Here is a 24076-nt window from a genome sequence, read left to right on the forward strand (position 1 = left end):
ACACTACGAATGTAGTGTGTGGACATACAAGGTGAGAATGTGGGTCTTGCGGGAGGTGTGTGTGAGATAGTTCCTGCAGTCGCGCTATCCTCTGTGCCCTCAATGGCTCAGATGGATAGAGCATCTGCCATGTAAGCAGGAGATCCTGGGTTCAAGTCCCAGTCAGGGCACACATTTTCACATGTCCCCTTTGATATATATCACCGCTTGTTAGCAGCAGAAGGTGTTAATATAATTCCAATTTCATATGGTTCATGGCCAGCTGATATTGTGGCTTGAGACTCGCAGTCCAGTAACCACTGTACAATGTGAATTTTTTGAATGCTGTTTTGCAGTTGACCATTTTGTCACTTCGTGAGCCCATGTTGTGAATGTTTTTCTCCAGAAATACCACACTATGGCCATGTTTTTTGATTTGGAGAAAGCCTACGACACCTGCTAGAGGACTGGTATCCTCCATACTCTATACACGTGGTGCTTCTGAGCCTGCCCCATTTCCCCCATGTCTTTTTAAAAGACAGCGTGATCCAGTCTGCTGTGAGTGAAACATCAAAAAATCGTCTTCACATTTTTGCTGATAGTCATGGCAGAAGCATGGCTGATATAGTGAAAAGCAGTTTGAATGGTGCCGATGTTTGTGGTATCGTAAAACCAGGTGCTAAACTTCAAGAAGTTGTAGCGGGGTGTGATCCTGAGAAAGTAAAAAACGAGTGTGTGATCTTAATAGGTGGCTCAAACAACGTTGCCTGCAATGAAGGGAATGATGTCGTACAGTCGCTCAGGAAGAAAATATCGGCGCTTCATCAGTCTAAGGTATTTGTTGTGAACATTCCAAAGAGACATGACTTAATCCCACAGTCCTGTGTAAATGAGGCTATCTCACAAACGAACTCTAAGTTAGCAAAGTTGTGTAAGCATTTTAACAATACTTGTGTTGTAGATATAAGCAGTTTTGGACGAGAATTATTTACAAGACACGGTATGCACCTGAACAGATCAGGAAAAAAAAGAATTAGGTACCCTTTTAAAAACAAAAATATTGGAAGATGTCCACAAATGTACCCCAAAGTTGGAACCAATCGCACTTAAATGGCTCCAGCCAGCAAGTCAGACTCAGTTTCAATCTCAAATATTTCAGGAAAGTGTTAGTAATGAACGTACTGCTTGTGTAGCTTCAGATAATTTTTTAGGCAAAAGTTTACATCTGCATCTAACTCCAAAGCAATGACAATTTTTCACCAGAATGTGGGAGGACTTGGAAATAAAGTAAATGACATTACTGTTCTGTTAGAGGAACCACAAGGAATAAAAGATACTGATGTATTATGTTTTAGTGAACATCATGTGAAAGATATTGAAAGGTTGCAGCTAAGCGGTTACTGTCAGGCAGTGCATTACTCTAGAACCATCATGGAAAAAGGTGGAATGGTAATTTATGTAAAAAACAACATATCTTACAATGCATTAGGTTTAGAGAGCCATTGTATAGAGCAACAAATTGAAGTATGTGGCGTTGAGATTACTGTAAATGACATCACGGTTATAGTGTTAGCACTGTATAGATCTCCCTCAGGGAAATTGAATGTATTTCTTAAGCACTTTGATTCTTTATTATCCAAACTGTACTCAAAGTCCAAGAACTTAATAATTACTGGTGACTTTAATGTTGATTTCCTAAATGAGAGCAATAGTAAAGCTGGTTTAGTACATTTAATGGAGTCTTATAGTCTGATGGCAATTGTAGATTTCCCAACTAGGGTTACTGTTAACAGTAAAAGTCTGATAGATAATATATTTATAGATAAGTCTAAATGCAATGAGATCACTGTACATCCAGTCCTTGGCCTTTCTGATCATGGTGGTCAATTACTTAGGCTCAAATACATCAGTGTGTGCAACAGTCCTGAGCATTCCTGGAAATCTTTTAGGATAATAAATGAAGAGGGCCTTATGAAATTCAATGACAGCCTAAAAGAGATAGATTGGAGCCCAGTATATAGGGAAACAGATGTAAACAAAAAGTACAATTCATTTTTAAATGAATTTATGTCCTTATTTGAGTCCATCTTTCCCAAAAAAAAAATAGTTAGAAATAGTCATACAGGCAATGCCAAGAAGTCTTGGATCACTACAGGGATAATAACATCATGTAGAACAAAGAGGATGTTATACAGTTCTCTCGGGATTTGTAATGATCCAAAGAAACGACAACACTACAAACTTTACTGTAGCATTCTCAAGAAGGTTATAAATAAATCTAAAAGTGTGTGCATAAAATCAGAAATTGAAAGCTCAGAAAATAAAATTAAAACTATTTGGAATGTAATAAAGAGGGAAACTGGCAGGAAAACAGAGAACATGTCTCAGGTAGAGATTATAACAGGGGACAGTATCATAAAGAAACCTGAGTTGGTTGCAGAAATATTTAATAACCACTTTTTGAGAGCAGCAGAGAAGACAGGCTGTAATGGTTCTATGGAAGAATCATTGTCCCTCCTACAGAAAGCTATTAGCAACAGAATCCCACAGTTATCTTTACCTCCAGTTACTGTAAGCAAAGTCATAAGAGTAATCAGATCATTAAAAAATAAAAATTCTGCTGGTGTGGACAATATTTCTAGTACAATACTAAAACACTGTTATAAATTTGTTAGTCCTGTCTTATGCAACATATACAATACATCCCTACAAGAAGGGATTGTCCTTGACAGACTAAAATTGGCTGTAGTGATTCCTCTCTTTAAAAAAGGTGATAAAAACGATGTAACAAACTATCGCCCAATATCCCTATTAACTACCTTCTTGAAAATTCTTGAGAAACTCATACACGGGAGGATTGTGGATCATCTCAACTTCCACAGTATCTTAAGCAAAAATCAGTTTGGTTTTCGTGCTGGTCTTTGTACCGAACAGGCAATATTCTCTTTCAGCAACCAAGTTTTGGAAGCCATTAACAAAAAAATGTCTCCAGTGGGTATTTTTTGTGATCTTACGAAAGCCTTTGACTGTGTAAACCACCAAATTCTTTTGAAAAAGGCAGAATACTATGGTTTAGGTGGTACTGTTGGCTTGTGGCTGCAATCGTATCTGAAGGATCGGAAACAGACAGTAATGCTAAATGGCTCTTCTGGAAAACCTGCCTCGTCTGAGTGGGGCACAATATCATGTGGGGTGCCTCAAGGCTCCGTTTTGGGCCCATTGCTGTTCCTCATCTTCATCAATGATCTTCCTCTTTGTTCTGAGACGAACAGCAAATTTACGCTGTTCGCTGATGATACCACAATTCTAAATGATGATTTGATAGATCACAATCTTGAACAAACTACAAATACTGTCTTTAATGACATCTTAAATTGGTTCTCCTCAAATGGTCTCTCACTCAATGCAAATAAAACTCATTATATGAGGTTCCATACATCACAAAGTAATCTCAATGAAATTAACATAAAATGTAGAGATCAACCAATACAGAAAGTTGAAGATACAAAATTCCTGGGTGCTTATATAGACAGTAAATGTAATTAGTCAGTTCACATTCTACATCTATGTAAGAAACTTAGCTTGGCAACATTTGCATTACGGGTAATTTCTTCAGTGGCTGAAGTTGATGCGATTAAGGTTGCCTACTTTGGCTACTTCCACTCATTGATGTCATATGCTATCATGTTCTGGGGGAACCAACCACTTGCAAAAAAAGTTTTCACCGTCCAAAAAAAAGCAATCAGAATAATGTGTGGGGTCCATCAAAGACACACTTGCAGGCACTTGTTTCGAAAGATAGGTATCCTAACAACTGCCTCACAGTATATTTTTTCCTTGCTGACCTTTGTGTGCAAAAATTATTCTACCTACCAAGACAACAGTAAATTCCATGGCTTTAACACCAGAAACAAAAACAATCTACATGTCGAAATGAAACGTCTCACTCTGGTACAAAAAGGAGTTTACTACTCCAGCATTAAGCTGTTCAATGCTCTCCCACTACATATCAAATGTGTTCATACAGAACTGCCAAAATTTAAACAAGTTCTCAAAGATTACCTGACAGAGAGATCTTTTTCTACTGTGGATGAATATTTGAAAGAAAGTGTACATCATTACTAAACTTAATGTGTCTAGAACTAGTTCAATTGATTTTATTGAGCATTTGAGCATAATCACAGTTTTTGCAACACCAAATTGGCTGTACCTGTATTTACTCATGTAGGCCTAACGTCTGATTTAACCTTGTGCTCTTATTTGTAACTTTTATTTGATACTTTTTTCTGTTAAATAGTTGTTATGTTATTTAGCTGACATTGTATATATTACTGTATTCATAGTATGTCTTACTTAGACTATGTACAATTTTGCATTGAATTGCCCTTGTATTTATTGTAAGTTTGACACGTTCCGTATCCTTGTGATTGACTCACTAACTGGATCTACGGAACATGAAATTAATAAATAAATAAATAAAATCAAGATACACGTGGGTTCAGCTTATTTGGACACCTTTATCCGGGAGAATGGGGTGCTTCAAGGATCCGTCCTGAGTATCATTCTCTTTGCTATGGCCATTAACCCTATTATGGACTTTCTCCTGTGAGGCATCTTTGGCTTGCTTTTCATCATCAACCATGCAATCTATTGGTGTTCTCCTGGACTTTTGTACTTGATCGATGTCTTCAGTGATGTCTGATGTGTGGATCGTCTTTATTCGTGGAGCTGTCAAATTTCTACTGACAAAACTGGTTTTATAAATTTATGGCAGCACAGTGGGTTTCTTCCAGTGCCTTTACATATTGGGCCTGTTGGTCTTCCACTTGCTGAAACTTCAAAATTCTTGGGGCTCATGCTTGACAGGAAACTTTCGTGGTCATCCCACGTCTCACCTGGCTGCTCGCTGTACCCAGTCCGTCAGTGTCCTGTGTCTCCTAAGCGGCACTTCCTAGGGAACGGATCGGATTACCCTCCTCTGTTTGTACTGAACCTGTATCTGTTTGAAACTAGACTGTGGGTGTTTCATTTATTGATCAGCACATCTGTCCCTCTTTCGTTGTCTTAATACAGTCCACCATTGTAGAATACTCTTGGCCACTAGTGCCTTTTACACTAGCTGGTTGAGAATCTCTCTGCAGAACCTGCCGAACTACCACTGTCATACTAGCATGATGTCCTCCTCCTCCTCCTCCTCCTCCTCCTCTTCAGTGGATACCCATGTCGTTTTTCTCCCATGTCTGGCCACCCATCCTATGCTCTGTTTTTTGATGACTCCCTTGACCACCAGTATGGGATGCACCCTTCTTCTCTGTTACCTTCTGGCATTTGCATTCGGCTACGGCTCCTGCAGCTTTAACTTCATGCTACTTGCCATGCTCCTGATGGTTGTGAATCCTTCACTGGCTTGGCTTTGTGCAGCACTCCATGTTCATCTGGAACTTCATTCGCTTCCCAAGGACACTACTCTAGATTCAATCTATAGCTGTAAGTTTCTTGACTTTCACATGCAACTTAGCAACAGCACATTCATGTACAATTATGGCTCTAAGCCCGACTGTGGTGTTGATTGTGCCTTTGTCATTGGCATCAACTGTTTTTGGTATTGGCTTCCAGAGCACTGCTCGATTTTTACAAAAGAGCTCTTTGCCCTCTATCAAACTGTGTAGTACATCTGGCAACAGGCTTTTTAACTGATATGCTCTGATTCTCTCAGTGCTCTTCAGAGCCTCTGCATTCAGTGCCCTTTCAGAGCTTCTGTGTACACAACCCATCCCTTATTGAAATGGATCCAAGAAAGCTCCCACTTGTTCACTGTTGAGGACTTCCTGCTCACATTGGTCTAACAGGAAAAGAGGCTGCTGATGCTGCCACCTAGGCTGCAGTCCTGCATCAGCCTGCAGTCCTCCTACATCAGCCTGCTAGCTCTTCTATTCCTTCGGATGATCTCTGTGTTGCTGTCTGTTGGCAGATGGTGTCACTTTGGCACCACCACTGGTTTTCTCTTTACGAGTACAAGCTCTGTTGAATTAAACCACTCCCAGCAGTTTGGCCGACCTCTTCATGACCACCTCATTGTGACATCATTTTAGCTAGGTTTCCCATAGGGCACTCTCATTTTAGCCATTGCCATTGCCATTGCCATTTTTTAGGTGATGAACCACCACCACTTTGAGCTCATTGCCATCAACTTTCAAGGGTTTGCCATTTCTTGACCGAATGCCCTTTTTTCAGCCGCTTGTGTTCCAGTGTATATTTGCCATCTGAGTTATCGGTTGTTTTAGTGAACAATGCTCGTACTGTTGAACATGTTTTATTTTTTATCCACCATAGAAATATGACAAAGACATTTAATTTTCAGTTTGGGACCTCCACTGTTTATACGAGATATTTTATGGACATTTCTCCAAGGGGAAGTCCTTGTTTTTAGCTCTTTCTTTCCGTCGTTTTGGCTTGAAGTATAGTCGCTTTTAACTTCTCTTACTTATTAGAGTTAATAGTTATGACATGTTCACTCATGACCACAGTTCTTGTTGCGCCTTAAAAATAAACAGACAAATAATAATAATAATAATAATAATAATAATAATAATAATAATAATAATAACAAAAGCTAATTTGGTTGTTACCACACAGTCTATAGAGGCACAACTCCATTTAAAAAAAAGTTTTCACCTGGTGACATAACAAAAGGAGTAATTCATTCTTCCTTTAGCACTGTGTACATGGCTGGCAGATGGCATTGTTATCACAACAATTTTTAGCCACAAAAGAACCAGTATTTTTTGTTAAATAAATACTTTTATTTAAAACTTTACACTACTGTGTTGTCTAGTTTAGTCAGTCATATTGACTTTAACTAATTGCATTCATTTAATGCTGTAATTAATAAGATCTGCACATAAAATTTGATAAGAGCACAATCATGCACACATCTGTGATGGGCTAATACTTAGCAATTTTTGAGCCAAAGACATTATTTTATGTCCATTCATGAACTCAAGTTCCCCATACAGTGTATCAACTCACAGGTGATTTTATCATTGGTGTACTTAACAGAGAGTGCTTAAGAAAGCTTGCAAGGTGAAGTGAGCACATTTATAATTGGTCTCATAGTTAGTTGTAAATCTGTAATCAGGCACCATTGCAGCCCTACAGTTCAGTAATTTTGGACATGCACTCCACCTAACTAACTTAAGGACATCATACAGATTCATGCTGAAGGCATGGCGCCTAGAACCTCTCAGCCACTCTGGCCGGCCATGCAACCCTCACACTGACATATTTGTGGTTGAACGTTACTTATATATCAGCATTAGCTAAATCTGAAGACAGTGTCTAAAAGACCAAATAAGGCATGAGCAAGTTTTTTCAGAAAGATATAATATGAAAGTAAGCAAGAAGAAAAGCAAAATCCTCGTATGAAAGTAAGCAAGAAGAAAAGCAAAATCCTTGTATGTACTAAAGTTGCAATAAAAAGAAACCTATTTCTGATGGGAGAGAATCAGAAGGAAATTGCCAGCTTTAAGTACCCAGGTAGTAGAACAACATAGGAGGGTATATCATGCCATTGCTTGGAGCATTGCCCTTTATGGCTCAGAGACGCAGACAGCTGAGGAACCTGAATGGAAAAGACTGCAGGCTTTTGAGGCACAGTGTGTGAAAAGTCCTAAAGATTTGATGGACAGAGAGAATGACCAATGGATTCTTCAACATTGTAGAAGGGGAAATATCATTGTGGAGTACTGTAAAGGAAAGAGGAGGCCAGTAAGTTAGATACCTAGATCCATTCTTTGTAAACTTAATAGGAGGAAAAATACTTGGGACGAGTGGGCAAGGAAACAAGACTCTGATATTTTGAACAGATTGAAACAAGACCTGAAACTGTCAACATATTTGGAACTGAAGATACTTGCAGAAGAGAGAGAAAAATGAAGAAGAAAATTACTGGCAACCAATCAACAAACAGAGCACAAAAGTAGAAGAAAAATAAGTGTATTAATTTACAATAATGTTTGCTCATGATTGCAATCTTTGTAACAAAGACAAAAGTTAAAAGAAAGTATATTTGCTTCTGCAGACTAAAATAGTAATTAAACACCAATGTACTTTGCGAGCTGTATAAAAGAAGACATATTTTATACAGTTTATAATTCCTCCATGTTTGTGTGTGTTTTAAAAGTAATTAAAGTAGACTCTTGACGGCATTTGCTCCTGCTCCACAGATAATTGCAGATGGAAACAGCCCAATAGCTGCTAAGTGTGGGTGCCTGGCAGCCATTGCAGCTATTCTGAAGCACGGGAAGCGGGAAGACCTGCTGCCACACGCGCCCGACTTGTTGCGGTTCCTGCTCGGTATCAACTACCGTAACGACTCAGAAATTGTTCGGCGGTATGCTGTCAAGATTATGCAGAGGATAGGTGAGCGGTGTGTCTGTCGTTCTTTTCATGTGCGAGTCATTTTTATCCATTTTTTAGTTAAATTTATCAGTATTACTTGAAACTGAGAATGAGTACGTAGGACTGATGAGCCATATTTTAAATACATGGCATGCAGTGGTCATCCTCCTAACCACAGAAACGTCCTTATTATTAAACCATATGGCTTTCCCAACCAACATCCATACCGCATCTGCATAAAGACCAAAGACATCCGCTGTATTGGACTTATAATAAGCAGATGGGAAGAGTTGACTTGATGGATTCTCTGCTTGCCCTTTACAATAATGATAATAGAAATCTTAGAGGTACATGACAATTTTCTGTGACATGCTAAATGTACCAGTGATAACACTCTGGAAGTTGAATGAACAAGAAAAATATAGATCCATTAGCATTCAAGAGTTTCCTTTGGTAGAATGGACACCTACAAGGGGAAAGTAGAGATTAGAAAAAAGGATAGAGGTTGACTTTCAGTCGAAGTTGTTGTCGAGACATTAAAAAAAGAGAGCCTGTCATTCCATATCCAATGAGTTAAGATTTAATGATGGATCGCAGTGGCCTGCTAAGTCAAGTGGTCCAAATTCTGATAGATATTAGAGTCAGGACTATTGATGTAAAAAATGTTACATCTGAGATAAGTGTAGTGTTTGTGTTTCCCTGGGTATATGAAACATTTTCCCTCCACAAAATAAAATTCAAAATAGTGTGTACACTGACTTCATGAAGTATTTGTTATTACTAATAAAAGTTCCGTGTAAGATGTAGTAATTTTTTTCTCACAGTCCCTGCATGAGGACACCTTCATAATGGTCTAAGCAAGTATGTTTTGTAGCAAATTCTATATAAGATAGGTCTTAAAGTACCAAAAATAAATCAACATTTTTATTTCAATATTGACTTCATAATTTGTGTGAGAGAGGGCTAAAGTTATGTTTATTGCTGGTCACCTTTGTATCGAAGTGCCCACATAACTACTCTCAACTCAAAGAGGTGGCACATTGGACAGCACACTGGACTCACAGTTTGGAAGATGACAGTTCAAACTCGCATCTGGCCATCTTGATTTGGGTTTTCCATGATTTCCCTAAATCAAACAAGGCAAATGCTGGGATGGTTCCTCTGAAAACGCAAAGCCAGTTTCCTTCCCAGTTCTTTGGAAATAATCCAAACTTGTGCTCCAGTTCTAATTACCACGATGTTGGCAGCATGTTAAACCATAACCTCCTCCTCCTCCTCCCTACTACTATAATATTTTATAACTATGTATTACAATAGTTTGTTTATCTACTATCTTTGACCGCCTACTCTCTGTGACAAGGAATCTGTAAGGGTGAAGCAGCAGGTGTACAGGATAGGAATGTGGCTCGGGCAACAGAGCTGGTGACACTGTACGGCGTACAATGATGGTGATACGAAAGTGAGGAATAGGAGGGAGTGACAGGACAGTGTACAGAAGAATAGTTAGGTTAAGGGTGAGGATGCAGTGAGTTAGCTGAGATTGAAACCAGGAGGATTGCAGAAGCAATGGACACATTTCAACGATACGTCCCATTTGTGCAGGTTAGGAAAGCCGATGCTGGGGGAAAGATAAAGATGGCAGCCATTGAACTCAAGAATGTTGTGCACAGCAGCACTGGGTGGTCATCTCTATTGTTGGTCACAGTTTGGCAGTGACCATTTATTCTGATGGACACTGGTCATGCCTACATAAAATACTTCCCAGAAACTGCACCAGAGCTGATAAATCACATGGCTGCATTTTAGGTGACTGCTTTTGTTGTAGTGGGATGAGCCTACTCCAGTCCTGTCACAAACTTATCCTCCATATTCTTTGGCCTTTTTTTGCAGTGTATTTTCTTCTTATTGCAACCACGGGGTGATTGCTTGTTTTTAGGGTTCTGTACCTCAATCGGTAAAAGCGGAACCATTATAGGATCAATTTGTTGTCTGTGAGTGTGACTGTTCAAAACCATATATCTTAGGAGTGGATGGATGTTTAAAGTTGTCACACTCTAACTCTATAGTCACTTGCTCATGTAAATAAATCTAACATTCTAAGCTAGTGCAACCTGAAGATATGGCGATTCATGTAACATATTTTGATACTCGCAAACTGAGCTATCAAAACCTACAGGCTATTTCCCATTGGCATAATCATGAAATTTGCCAGGAAGCAAGGTTTCACACAACAACCAAAGGAAAAAATCTAATTTTTTTAAATTTGTTATTCTATCCCTTGAAGAAAAGTATTTTTGTCATTTGCTATCATACTGTCTGCCTATTAAGACCCCTTTTCCTCAGGAGCAGATAGACATATGAAGTTAAAATTTATATCACACACTAATATCTATAGTTGCTTGCTAGTGTAATAAATCAAACATTTTAAGCCAGTGCAACCAAAAGATATGACCATGTATGTAACCTATTTTGATACTCACAAACACATTCTTCAAAACTTTCCCCTTGATGTAGAACTTCAAACTAAAACATTCTTGAAAGCCTTTGAATCCCTGGAACTGACATCTTGGCAGTATCAGTGTTGATATGCCTCGATTCCTGGAATGAATGAACTGTCTACATACATAATTAAGTTTGCCCGGGACCCTCAATGCGCAAGTCATACTCCAACTGCCCAATTATTTCATTGACTGTTTCTGAGTACCGAAAACAACAGCAGGCATAATTCAGGAGTCAGTTCCCTTTGTACTGAACAAATTTAAGATTCAATGTGAATGACTCGGGTTTCTTCCAGGCATCCCTTAAGAGTCAGTCAAATGAAAATGAGGAAAAAAAGTATCAAAAGTAATCACCATGAATGTTAACACTTTTATCCCACTGAGAGAAAAGATGGTTACTGCCCCCGTGGAAAAAATATTTATGATTGTCTATATAACCATGATTGTACCTAAGTGTGGACCTCTTCATTCGAAGCAAATCAACAGCCGTGAAGGGCTTCCCAATAAAACTTCTGCAGTGTAGCATCATTCTGTAGCAGGATGATGCCTGCCCACATGTTACCAGTTTCATTTAATCATGTTGCAGAAGTTTCACTGGGAAGCCTTCACACATCCTCCATATAGTCCCAATTTCTCCCCATGCAATTTCTATATTTTTGGAGCCCTGAAGAAAGATATTCGTGGCCACCAGTTTGCTTTGGATAAAGAGGTGCATGCCTACATAGAATAACGGTTTCATACACTACCATTAACATTTTTCCATGAAGGCATTGACTGTCTTGTCTCTCAGTAGGATAAATCTATTAACAATTATGGTGATTATTCCTGAAATAATAAACACAATGTATTATGACTACTCTCTGTGGCTGGCTGCACTCTGTTTGGTCTGGCTTCAGCAGCCTGAGGCAGTGGTCGCATTTGTGTGTGTGTGTGTGTGTGTGTGTGTGTGTGTTGTCTAATTCAGAACAAGGCCTTTTGGACAAAAGCTTACTTATTTAACAGTCTTTCTGTTGTGCTTGTCTGCAATTCAACATCTCCATTGTCACTATTCAATCCTGGATTTTCCATTGTTTGAAATAATAGACAGTTTACTTACTTTTTCCATTTGTCTCATTTCCATTAGACTGCTCCAAATACTAATTTGTGTGTCCTGTGTGAGGCTTAATATGAAGTGGCAATATGCTATTTTTTCTAGACTCAAAGCCCCTTGCCTAAGTACATGTGAAGATAGTGTTTACTGTTTTTTCCACCTCCAAGCTGCAACAAAGTGTAAAAGACTGAACAACACTTGTTAAATATATCAGGTCTGACATTCCTGAAACCCCGAGTTGCCAAGTGGCGGTACAACCGTGGCAGCCGTTCACTGGCGGCAAACCTGAGTGTGACGCGGACGACTGCCAGTGGTGACATTGGCAGTAGAACTGCCAACGGCGCCCCAGCAACTATCCCTGTCATGCCACAACACCAGCAGCCCGTGGTAGCAGCGCCAGAAGATGATGATGACGATGTGGAGGTGCCAGAGGAGGTGGAGGAAGTGATCGAAGAACTGATGCAAGGGCTTAGGGACATCAACACGCAGATCAGGTAAGACTTAATTTTCACTACAGTTTTTAGATTCTTTTCTGATTCATAAAGAGACTAGATATTCTCATTACTGAGGAGTCACACAGGTGAATGAAGCCTATAAAATTTTGTTTAGGTTTACCTTAGTATTGCGTTGTTTTTACAGAATTGAAGATGTGGTTGTTAAACATTACTATTATCTTGAATTACCACATTCAGCCATTTGATATTGTTCTTATTGTTGAACAAAGCATTTGGAGAGAGAACAATCTCCCTTCTTCTACCTGTACGTCTACACATGTACTCCACAAGCCACTGTATGGTTCATGGTGGAGAGTGCCTTGTTCCATTCTTAGTCATTTCTTCTCCTGGGCCCCTCATACATAGAGCAAGGGAAAAATGACTTTCTATGTACCTCCATATGAGCCCTCATTTATCTTATATTCTTGGTTTTTACATGCTCATCATCACTTTGTAGTGTTACGCCTAGATATTCAGTTGATGTTACTGTATCAAGCAGCACACTACTAATGCTGTGTTTGAACATTACATGACTTTTTTTTCTGCTCATCTATGTTACATTGATTTTTATGTGTGTCCATACGAGATTTTCATTAACAACATTTCCCATTTGCAAAGTGTTTATATAGTTAAGAACCATATACCACATATTTAAAATGTGCATCCCATGTCCGTATTAACATTTATTGTAGTATAATGTATTAATTTGAAATAAATTTATCAAGAACTTTTCGAGAATTTTGGTAACATCTTTAAAGAGCAACTTGTCTTTTTATAATAGTATAGGTTTGTGGTTCTTACACAAAATATATGTTGACGCCAGTAGAATCGTTCTGCAGTCAGCTACAAATGCAAGTTTGCTAAATTTTCTCGATAATGTCCTGTGAAAAGAACATCATATTTGCTCCAGGGTTCCTTTTTGACTTTGCAAAGCATCTCCGTAATAGGTCCCTGCCCCACAACCTCCTGATGCTGTTCCTGTTGGCGGTCTAGTCCCTAAACTCTCTGCCAAACAGTGCTCTCTCTCTCTCTCTCTCTCTCTCTCTCTCTCTCTCCCTCTTGCTCCCTCCCCCCCCTCCTCAACCATACACTGCTATTCCTTCCCCTCCCCTGCCCCTCCAGATTGGTGCCTCCATTCCACGTGACAGTTGCATTGTGGTCTGAGCTACCAAAGTTGGCTGCCGTGTGTGCGTGAGGTGTGCTTGCTTGTGTGAAAGAATGGTATGTGTTTCTCTTTCTTTTTCTGATGACAGCTGTGGCCGAAAGCTTACGTATAACTGTCTTTTAAATGTGCCTGTCTGCAAATTAACAAGTCATCTTTATGGTAAGTAGCAATCTGTATTTTCCTACATTGTTGATATTCCACTCTGGAGTTTCCATTGTTTGACACCTATATATTTAATTGATGCGACCGTGTGAAGCAGCATGCTACTTGAATATCACAAGATTGTTTTTCCTACTTGTCTGCATTAACTTTCGTTTATCTACATACATTATTTGAACTAGAAGTTTTGTCTAAGTTGTCCTGTACACACACTCGTACACCCCCAGCATCATCAGCAGATTGCTGCTCACCATGTCTGTCAGATTATTTGTGCGTATAGAGAATAAGAATGCTCCTATCACACTTCCCTGGGGTACTCCTGATGATATCCTTGCCTTTGAATATGCAGGCCTATACCATTTTCTTTGGCACTTCAGTGTATATTCCAAGTACTTGTGTATAGTTGTGAACTTATTTTCGTGTCAGGAACTAGTGACAAAGTTTGTTATTGTTTGTGAAGGTCAACAAAGACCATTTGTGTTGAACTCATTGTGTGTTTAAATGTAGAGGATGAATTACATGCTCGTGTGTTTCTTTTGGAAGTGTTCCAAGTGCACTTCATATTCGACCTCAGTACAAGCATTGTTTTTGTCAACTGCAATGAGCACACTCCTTATTACGTCATCTAATCCAACTTCCCAGTATATGTTCCATGACTTTCAAAATGTTTCAGAACTTTCTGCTTCAGGTTTCAGCCAGTTCTGGGTACCAAAATAATTTGAGCTTAAGAAATTTCCTGGAGGGCAGTAAATTCAGAAACTTCATTATGAATACTTTGACAGTTTACTGATAAAATTTTGCCAGATGAGCACAGTCTGATTTTGCTATCTGTGTGTTGACTTGCAAGTGTTTTCAACTCTGCTATTTTGAAACCTAACTCTTCTAATGAACAAGTGCTCATAATTTTTTAAGGTATGCATTTTAGAGCATGCCTGTACTGGACACTCTTTCTTGTTTTGGTCCATACTGCTACTTCCCAAAATATGGAAAGCAAAGAGCTTGCAGTAGAAGAGATTTGTTTCACAGTATCGAAGATGAAAAAATGAGTGTAACTCTTAAGGTATGCATTTTTGACCCTATGTTTACTCAGACTTTTTTGCTTCTAGTATTGTGTATTTTCAACTTTATTCATTTACACCATTGATTATGATATGCCCTGCTTGCACTTGCATGGGGACTATCACAAAAATTTCTGTTGTCACCTTTGTGAAACTTGGTTAGCTAATACTTAGGAAGTCATGGGATGTGAATCTGCTGTGTTGTCTTTGAGTGTGGGAAAGTTGGACATTCTCGGAGAAATTGAATTTACTGAAAAAATTGAGGAAATCTCAGAGAGTTTTGAGAAGTTATGAGGGGAGGTGAAATGTTTATTGACAGACATGAATATACTTAGTCATTTTGATAGAAATCACTCTGAGTCTGCTCCAGAAATAATCAAGTGTGGAGTCATATAAGGAAAGGTGAAGAAGTGCATTGAGTTGTTGTCATTTTTTTCTAGTGTTTCTCTTTTTGCTTAGTAGGGAGGATGACATGGTTATGTAACTGTGTTTCAAAGTATTACAGTTGGATATTATTTCTCTATCAAAGAAAGAAAGGAGTCAGTTTTGTTTATATCTCGTTTTCAGTCCTAGCTGAACTTGGAATAGTCACTATTCATGACATCGCAATTCTAAGACTAGTGAAGTTAAATGTACTCTTACAAACAACAAAAAATGGTTCAGGGAAATTTGTAATTTCAACTTGGAAGATCCTAGAATATCAGAGAAGTCTTTTGATGATGTAAAAGTTTCCATCCTGTGAACAGAGAGCTTTTGAAGAGCAGCATGTTGGGTGAAGAGGAAGAAAAAGTACTGTGCCTACTGCCATTAAATATAGAGAGAAATGAGAATTTCCAATTACAGTTACAGCACAAAATTGTGGAGGTTCTATGTATCTAGCAATTTTTGTTTGACTCGTGGACACAGCGACAGTTGGCAACAGTATTGTTTGCCTGGCATGTGTGCAGAAGGCCATAGCTTGGCTCCTGCTAAAGGGCTCTAATGACATTACCATCATATTCCTGCAAACAATGCTATCATGTGTCTTCAACTTTCAAACAAGGTCACCATACAGATTGTCACACTGTGGACAGTGGCAGTTGCTACTTGCCAGCAGTAACAAACAGTCATCACCTAACAATGTCAAACAGAAACCTCGAGGAAATTTTGTGGAACACATAAGACAATTATCTGGTGACAGATTGGAGAGTCATATATTGAAAATTATGTAATTGGAGGCTAAGAAATTAAATGCAGGTTTTTGGTATCTGCACGATCATGACAATGCCACGAAGCCGTCCAGTTGGCACAAATGTAACTAATATAGCTGGCGATGGCTTGATTATGGAAGCTGCAGAGTTGGAGCCTGTGAGAGGAAAACAAACTCGGCGGGTGGGTCAACCTATGAGGGAGCAGAGAGTCCGAACCCTGCACAGAAAAAGGCACAAAATGTGACCGGTACAAATGACTTACAGCTGGCATGCAGAACTAAGAGCATGGCATGACGCGAAGGTCTTGTCCAAGTTGATCAATTTCAGCGTATGAACTGACTGGTCAGGCTGATCGTCACTGGAAAGTAAAGTGCAGGGTCAGCAGCTCTGCCCATATGAAACTTTGTGTGCACCATCTGATACATTTTGCTGCACTATGCTGTCGCGAGACCTGCACCAGCTTGTCTATTGATGTCCACTGTCAGGGATACTAAACAGGTGATCAAGGAAAGGTTAAGAACTGTGACTGTGAGCCCATCACTAATTCCATGCCCCTTCTTCCATCTTTTGATATAGTTGTCTGTACTCTTATATTGAGATTTAGTAGTTAATATAATGTCCTTGGTTGTAGTTAATAATTAATAAGAAATGTTTGCAATTAAAGTCACTGTTTATTGGTTAGAATTTCAATGTAACTATGTTTCAGTTCGCACTAACTTATCACCATCTTAACATCACTAGTTTCATTCCAGTCAGTGTCACTCTGGAATATTTCCCTTGTAAACTACTGAATCTTAAATCAATTGCCATTTTACACAAATAAGTAACCCGCTGCCCACTCTGATCATTTAATGAATGGAAGTCCCATGTATGAAACACCAGATTTCCTTAACTGTGTGTTGTAAAATGATTTAGGCCTAATTTTGAAAGTGCATTCAGTGGTATATTTAACACTGTCTTCGAATAGTGATAAAGAAGTAATAAATTAAAATGTCATTCCTGACACTGTAGTTTTACTGCATCAAAAGTGAAAAGGTAGTAAGCAATCAGGTTTTATCCTTTCCTCATTTTGTGGGGGGTGACAGCAAGGAAAACTTTTGTAAAGATTTGAAATTACATGCAAAGTTTGTCAGATGTCGCTAAGTGCTCTCATTCCCAAGTGCTGGATGAATATTATCTGGGTAATTTGTTGATATAGGTTATGCTGCGTCAAGACATCTACACAGTTTCTAACTGTAATACTTATCTTACTGTGTTGATATAAGATTATATCTCTTAAAGAGTATATTATGACAGAATTTTAAATTTGGTCGATAACTGTACAAAATATTCAAAACCTTGCTTTTATTGTAGACAGGCAACCTGCAACAGGGATTGTGTCCTCAATTAACCATTTAGTAATGCAGATTCAATTTCTCATTTAACCACTAAACCTCTGACACATTCCATTCCATTCCATGGAAGTCCTTAATTAATATGTTTCCTTTTATTGCAGTGCAATTCTTATTTCCTGTTGCCATTTATATCACTGAGAACAACATTATGTTGCCACTCACTGTAAAGACAACTCGTTGAGTTGAAGACTGGCAAAACGAAAAGACTTGTGCAATGAGCGTTTGGCCAAAGCCTTCTTCAGAATATAAAAGAAAAAAACACACACACAAGCACACTTCGTGCATACGTGACCAATCTCTCTGTGGCCAGACTGCAATGGTCTTGTGTTGAGTGGTAGCAGCAATCTGGAGTGAGGTGAGGAAGAGGAAGGGATAGCAGGGTATGAGTGGGGGAAGAGAAGTCAGCATTGCCTAATGGAATATGCAGGAACTAGGTGATGGCCAGACAGCTCCCTGGGATAGCTCCGTCTTGCGTTGTCGAGATGCTGTGGGCGAGGGATTGGTGGGGGTGGAGGTGGGAGGATGGGGAGCGGGAAAGATGTAGAGAGGGCAAAGGCTGGTGGCGCTGGCAGAAAGCAAAGCAGCATGATGGTGGGGGACATAAATTGGGGTAGGTGATAGGACAGAGGGGGTGGTATCTGTTGAGTGGAGGGTGTGGAGACAGTATATTACTGTAGGCTGAGGCTAGCCAGATTTTGGCAGCAGATAATGTGTCGTAAGAATAACTCCCATCTGCATAGTTCACAGAAGTTGGTGGTGGTGGGGAGGATCCAGATGGACCGAGATGTGAAGCAGCCAATGAAATCAAGCGTTTTACATTCAGCTGGTTGTTGTGCCACAGGGTGGCCCACATTGCTCTTGGCCACAGTTTGGCAGTCTCCATTCATCTTGGTAGAAAGCTGATTGGTAGTCATACCAATATAAAAAGCTGCGTAATGATTGCCGCAAAGCTGGGATATGTGACATGGTCCCGCCTCTGATGGGGCAGGATAAGCCTGTAACACTACTAGAATAGGAGATGCTGCATGGGCAGATTGAGCAGGTCTTACACCTGAGTCTTCCACAGTGGTATGATCCCTGTGGCAATGGATTGGGATTGGGAGTGGCATAGGGAAGGACTAGGGTGTTGTGGAGAATGGGTGGGTGATAGAACAACTTTAGGAGGTGTGAGAAGGCGCCTGGTTGGGATTATTGTTATTAATTTTTAAAATTTGCTTTCAGGGCATGTCATTACAGCAATCTCAGCAGTGGAATATTAGTATTGATGATACGAATGTGAGGACAACACAACACTCAGTCCCCAACTGGAGAAAATCTCTGACCCAGCCAGCGATCTAACCTGGGCCCCTCCAGTTAGCAATCCGCTGCAGTGACCGTGCAGTTACCATGTCAGACATCATCATCATCACTCATTTCAGGGAATGATAATAGATAGCCAAAGCCCTTTCAAAGAATGTTGTTCAGTTGTTCCATTCCAGGGTGGTATCGGCTACTTAAGGGTGTGCTCCTTTGTAACTGGTGTGGTTAGGTGGTGGTTGGATTAGGGATGTGTGGTGATATGTCAGTAGAAATTGAATTGTGGACAAGGTTTGGGAATAATGCCTGTCTGTTAAGTCCTTTGTGAGACCTTCATTATTCTAGGGGAGGGAGTTCTTATCACAGCAGATATGCCATCCCTGGCTATTTGGGCTGTATGGTAGAGATTTTTTGGTGATGTAGGAATGACAGCTGTTGAAGTGCAGGTATTGTTGGCGAGATTAATGACAGATGTGTGGACAGAGTGATCAGAGAGGAGGTTGACATCCAGGATGATGACATGCTGGCGTAAGGAGGACCAGGTGAATTGGATGGGGGAGAAGGTCTTGAGGTTGTGAAGGAAGGTGGATAGGGTGTTGTCTTGGCCCTAAGTTCTGATCATTAAAGTCTCATTGTTGACCAGGTGTTTGATATTCCAACTTGGACTTTCCGTTGTTTTATTCCATTTAAGATATTCTGAACCTCTGTACTGACTACTCAAAAATGCGTACACTCTCAGTTCTAAAAACTTGCATTGATGAGATGACATTGGGTGCGAAAATTCCATCCCTCAAATAACTTGTCACCCTGGGATTCTAATGTGTAAATAAATAAGATGTTTTCAGTCTCAGTTACACAAAACATTTCAGCAACTGTTAACTGACTACTTCACTTCTGTTTTTGCAGAAACCAACGTATTAACACAGTGCTGAATAATAAATGAAAAGCACCAGTTATTATAATGTTGTTCTACCAAGAACCGACGGAAGATTCAGTTAACAGTGTTGAATGTTTTCTACAGTTAAAAATCAGTTAATACCAGTCAGTACCATCGAATCTTTATTGATTACACTACTCCTATCAGCCACCTGTCTGAGAGTCGTCTTTACAGTGCCAGTACTGTTAGTATTGCAGCAAGTTTAAATGTGGAGAACCCTGTTGCTCTGTGAGGCACAATTAGGCAGCGTAAGGGATAGAGCTCTGCGAACGAAAAGTAGATGTTAGGCTTTTGACTTTCAGTCTTACACTCTGTGTTAACTCCTCACATCTTCTGACAAGGTACAACATTATGACTGCTGCCTGCTGAGAGACTGAATGCTACTTGGTGACATTGCAAGTATATGATGTAAGGAAAATAGAGTGGGGTAGAGATAAATGGGTGATTGTTAGAGTGACGATATGGGCTGTAAGCAGTTTTGAGCAGGGCAGATTGCTAAGGCCTGGGACTTTGGAACAAGGAACTTGGAAATGGAAGAGCTGGTTGGCAGTTTGTGTGCTACTGTTGTGAGCCTCTATTGAAAGTGGCTGTATGACAGTGACACCATGAGCAGGTGACAAGTTGTTGAAAGTTCACACCCCATTCAGATCTGATGTTCGGTAGCTTACACAATCTGTAAAGCGGGATTGGTGGCAAACTGTGAGGGATCTGATGACAGAATACAATGGTGGTGCAGGCTCAAGAGTTGTGGTGCACACTGTTCAGGACACACTGTTGAGGGTTGTGTTCTTCAGCAGACAACCCTTACGTGTTCCTGCATTTGCTCAATGATGTCATCAGTTATGATTGTTGTAGGCACAGGGCCATCGAGATTGGACTGTGCATTAGTGGAAATGTGTTGCCTCGTCAGAAGGATGAAATTTCTTGTTACACTAGGTCAAAGGTCGTGTCCGTGCAGTGCAGAAACGTTTGACACGGTGCCCCTATGCAGACTGTTAATGAAGGTACAAGCATACAGAATGGGTTCCCAGATTTGTGAGTACCTTGAAGACTTCTTACATAATAGAACCCAGTATGTTGTCCTCGACAGTGAGTGTTCGTCTGAGACTATAGAGTATCGTAAGTAGTGCCCCAGTTATCTGTGACAGGACCACTGTCATTTTCTATATACATAAATGATCTGACAGACAGGCTGAGCAACAATCTGCAACTGGTTGCTTATGTTGTATGGGAAGGTGTTGTCATTGAGTGTAGGTGGGCTTTGAACAAAATTTCTAGTTGGTGTGATGAATGGCAGCTATCTCTAAATGTAGAAAAATGTGAGTTACTGCAGACGAGTAGGAAGAACAGTCCTGTAATGTTGAAATATAGCATTAGCAGTGTCCTGCTTTACACGGTCACATCATTTAAACATTTGAGCATAACGTTACAAAGCAGTGTGGAATGAAATGGAAAGAGCATGTAAGGGTTGTAGGGGGGAAGGTGAATGGTCGACTTTGGCTTATTGGGAGTGTTTTAGGAAAGGGTGCTTTATCTGTAAATGGGATCATGTGTAGAACATTAGTGCAACCCTTGCTTGCATACTGCTTGAGTGTTCAGGGTCCCAACCAGGTCAGATTTAAAGGATGATGTTGAAGCAATTTAGAAGTGGACTGCTAGTTTTGTTACCAGTAGTTTCAGTCATTGCACGAGTATTACAGAGATGCTTCAGGAACTCAAATGCACATTGCTGGAGGGAAGGCAACATTCTTTTTGGAACACTGTTGAGGAAATTTGGAGAATCGGCATTTGAAGCTGACTGCAGAGCAAGTCTGCTGTCACCAACTTACGTTTCACATAAAGATCATGGCAATCAGAACAGGAAGGTCCACTGTGGGTCTAATTTTTTCTGTAAGACAACTGCAGGAACAGCATCATGAATATGGAATAGATCTACTAATGACCTTCCTGGACATTGAGAAAGTGTATGACAGTGTATGTAGAAGCAAAGTGTGGAAAGCCCTGGAGAACAGAGGAGTAGGAAAACAGATTATTTGGAGGATAAGGGAAATGTACCATGGAAGTGTGAGCTGTGTGAAAGTGGGAGAGGAGAGATCAGCTTGGATTGAACAGAAGAATGGCTTGAGGCAGGGAAGTGCACTTTCACCATTACTCTACATTGTAGTGATGGGTGATATTAGGAGTACAGTAGCACAAGTAATTGGTGAAGGAAAGATGAAAACTATGGTGTTTGCAGATGATATGATGATTTGGGGGATAAAGAGGAGGAAGTACAAGAGCATTTGGACATATGGGAAAGAACCGTACAAGAATATGGGTGAAATTTAGTATAAGTAAGAGTGAGATGATTATCAAAAGAAGAATGAAGAGGAGACGAACAACTGGAATAACAATCGGAGGGGAATGATTGAGGAGAATGAAGAATTTCAAGTAGCTAAGAAGTGTGATACAGGAAGATGGAAAAAATGACAGAGAAATAAAGGAGTGGGGGAGAAAAGCAGAAGCAATTTGGAAGAGTGTCAGAAGCCTGATATGGAGCAAGGATGTACCCCAAATCAGTAAAAAGGTAAAATGTTGGTAATACTATGTCCCGATCCTGACACACACATCTGAAACCTGAGTTATGAAAGGAAGAGAGAAAAGCAAAGTACAAGCTAGTGAGATGAAATTCTTGAGGAACAGTATTGGAATGACAAAGATAGACAGGTTAAAAAAATGAGAGGATCAGGTAGTTAATTAAGGTAGAACCATTACAGGAGGAGATAGAGAAATCAAGGCAGAGCAGAGATGGTATGGGCATGATAAGTGAATGGAGGAGAAGAGGATACCCAGGAGGATACATGAGATGAAACTGAAAGGATATAGACCAAGAGGAAGACCGAGAGACAGATGGCTGAAAGGAGTGTAGGAATGCATCCAGAAGAAAGGAGAAGACTGAACCAAGGTGAAGACGGAGATATGGTGGCAAGACAGAAGATGATGGAGAGGCTTATGTTCTAAACAGACCTAGTCAGAGGCTGGAAACTATCCAAGATGATGATGATGACCATGGTGAGAAGAGAAAATAGGGCTCGTTCAGAGGCACATCATATTTCCCTCGCTGTATTTGCAAGCATAACAGAAAATGAAATGACTAGTAATGATACAAGACACCCTCTGCTGTGTACCATATGGTGGCTTGTTGGGTATGCACGTAGCTTTGATGTAGATGTAGGACCGGTGCCATGGATGTAGGCTTATGCAGGCAATATTAAACAATGGGAGACATTCATCTGGGCTTCCATGGAGACCCTGAGGAAGTAATCAAGGGTTCAAGGCCAGAGCTACTTTACAGTCGTTTTAAGAGTCTTATAGTAAAAAAAAGTTGATGTTTTTGCCACCAAATTTGCCTTATCTGAACCTTATGGATTACATGTGGTGCACTATTCGGCATCAGCTTTGCACCCACAAATGACTGGCTCATACTCTATGGGAATTATGGCTATGTGGTGTCACACACCTTATGGAAAGTACTAAGGACTTGTCAGAGCCATGCAATGCAGACTCATGTTGCTGTATTGCTTTTCAAACTGGTCTGACACACTATTAGGCAAGTCATAACTTTTGTCTCATCAGTGTATGAAAAACGAAGAACTATTATGTAAAAAAGTAGATGAATTGGATCTTGATAGACTGACAAAATTAAAATACAGAACAATTTAATATTACACATTTCGCCAGGGTGACTTTCCAAATCTTCCTTACTACTGTTGATAAGACGAAAGTAACATCTAGAGTTGATACATGGCAAGTACAACTATCAGTTAAAGATATCTGCACTTATGTGATTCTCCATAATGTCATATTTCAAAATTTCTACAATATTTTTTTTTTTTCTAAATTATGTTTTCAGCCTAAGGTCATGTCAATAGAAAGTTACTTATTTTCATGACTTAGCAAGTCATCATGGAAGGGGATGTACTGTTGCATTTTGATGAATTACGTCATAAATTCCAGAGATCACATCCAGTTATGATACCATTTGTCTGACCTGACTTAAAAAGTAACAAAAATGTTAATGCTGGAAGCTCCACAAGGATGTTTATGAATAATGCTGTTGTATGCAGAGAAGCCACAACACTATTAAACTGTAGCAAAATATGTAGGACTAAGGCAAGGTGCTGGGGTTGGCAGCTGATCCTCAGTATAAACAAATGAAATGTATAACTGAATATGAGTAGCTTAGCCTGTGAGTTGAAGTGGTTCCATTGTCGTTTCAGGTAACAATTGTTTGTATGTCTTATTTCTCAATGGATTCATTTTTTCTCTCATATTAGTGTTATTGCCTTTGCTGGAATGGTAGGCCTCCAATGGTTTACTGTTTTCTTTGGAATGACCTCATTTAGTGGCTTTCTGACTGTGTTGTCTCATTGTGTG

General features: G+C 39.7%; 1 protein-coding gene and 1 non-coding gene across 3 annotated transcripts in view; both read left to right on the forward strand.

Moving 5' to 3' along the window:
* Positions 1–24076, forward strand: part of LOC126293416 (tubulin-specific chaperone D) — a 177547-nt gene that overhangs the window by 18057 nt on the left and 135414 nt on the right. For both annotated transcript variants that reach the window (XM_049986639.1, XM_049986640.1), the window contains exons 4-5: positions 8205–8400; positions 12182–12461. In XM_049986639.1, coding sequence (XP_049842596.1) covers positions 8205–8400; positions 12182–12461 — 476 coding nt within the window. The remainder of the gene's footprint in view (positions 1–8204; positions 8401–12181; positions 12462–24076) is intronic.
* Positions 96–170, forward strand: Trnat-ugu (transfer RNA threonine (anticodon UGU)). Its single transcript has one exon. It is a non-coding gene; the product is annotated as a tRNA-Thr (tRNA).

Source organism: Schistocerca gregaria, chromosome 10, assembly GCF_023897955.1.
Source record: "Schistocerca gregaria isolate iqSchGreg1 chromosome 10, iqSchGreg1.2, whole genome shotgun sequence".
NCBI lineage: Eukaryota > Metazoa > Arthropoda > Insecta > Orthoptera > Acrididae > Schistocerca > Schistocerca gregaria.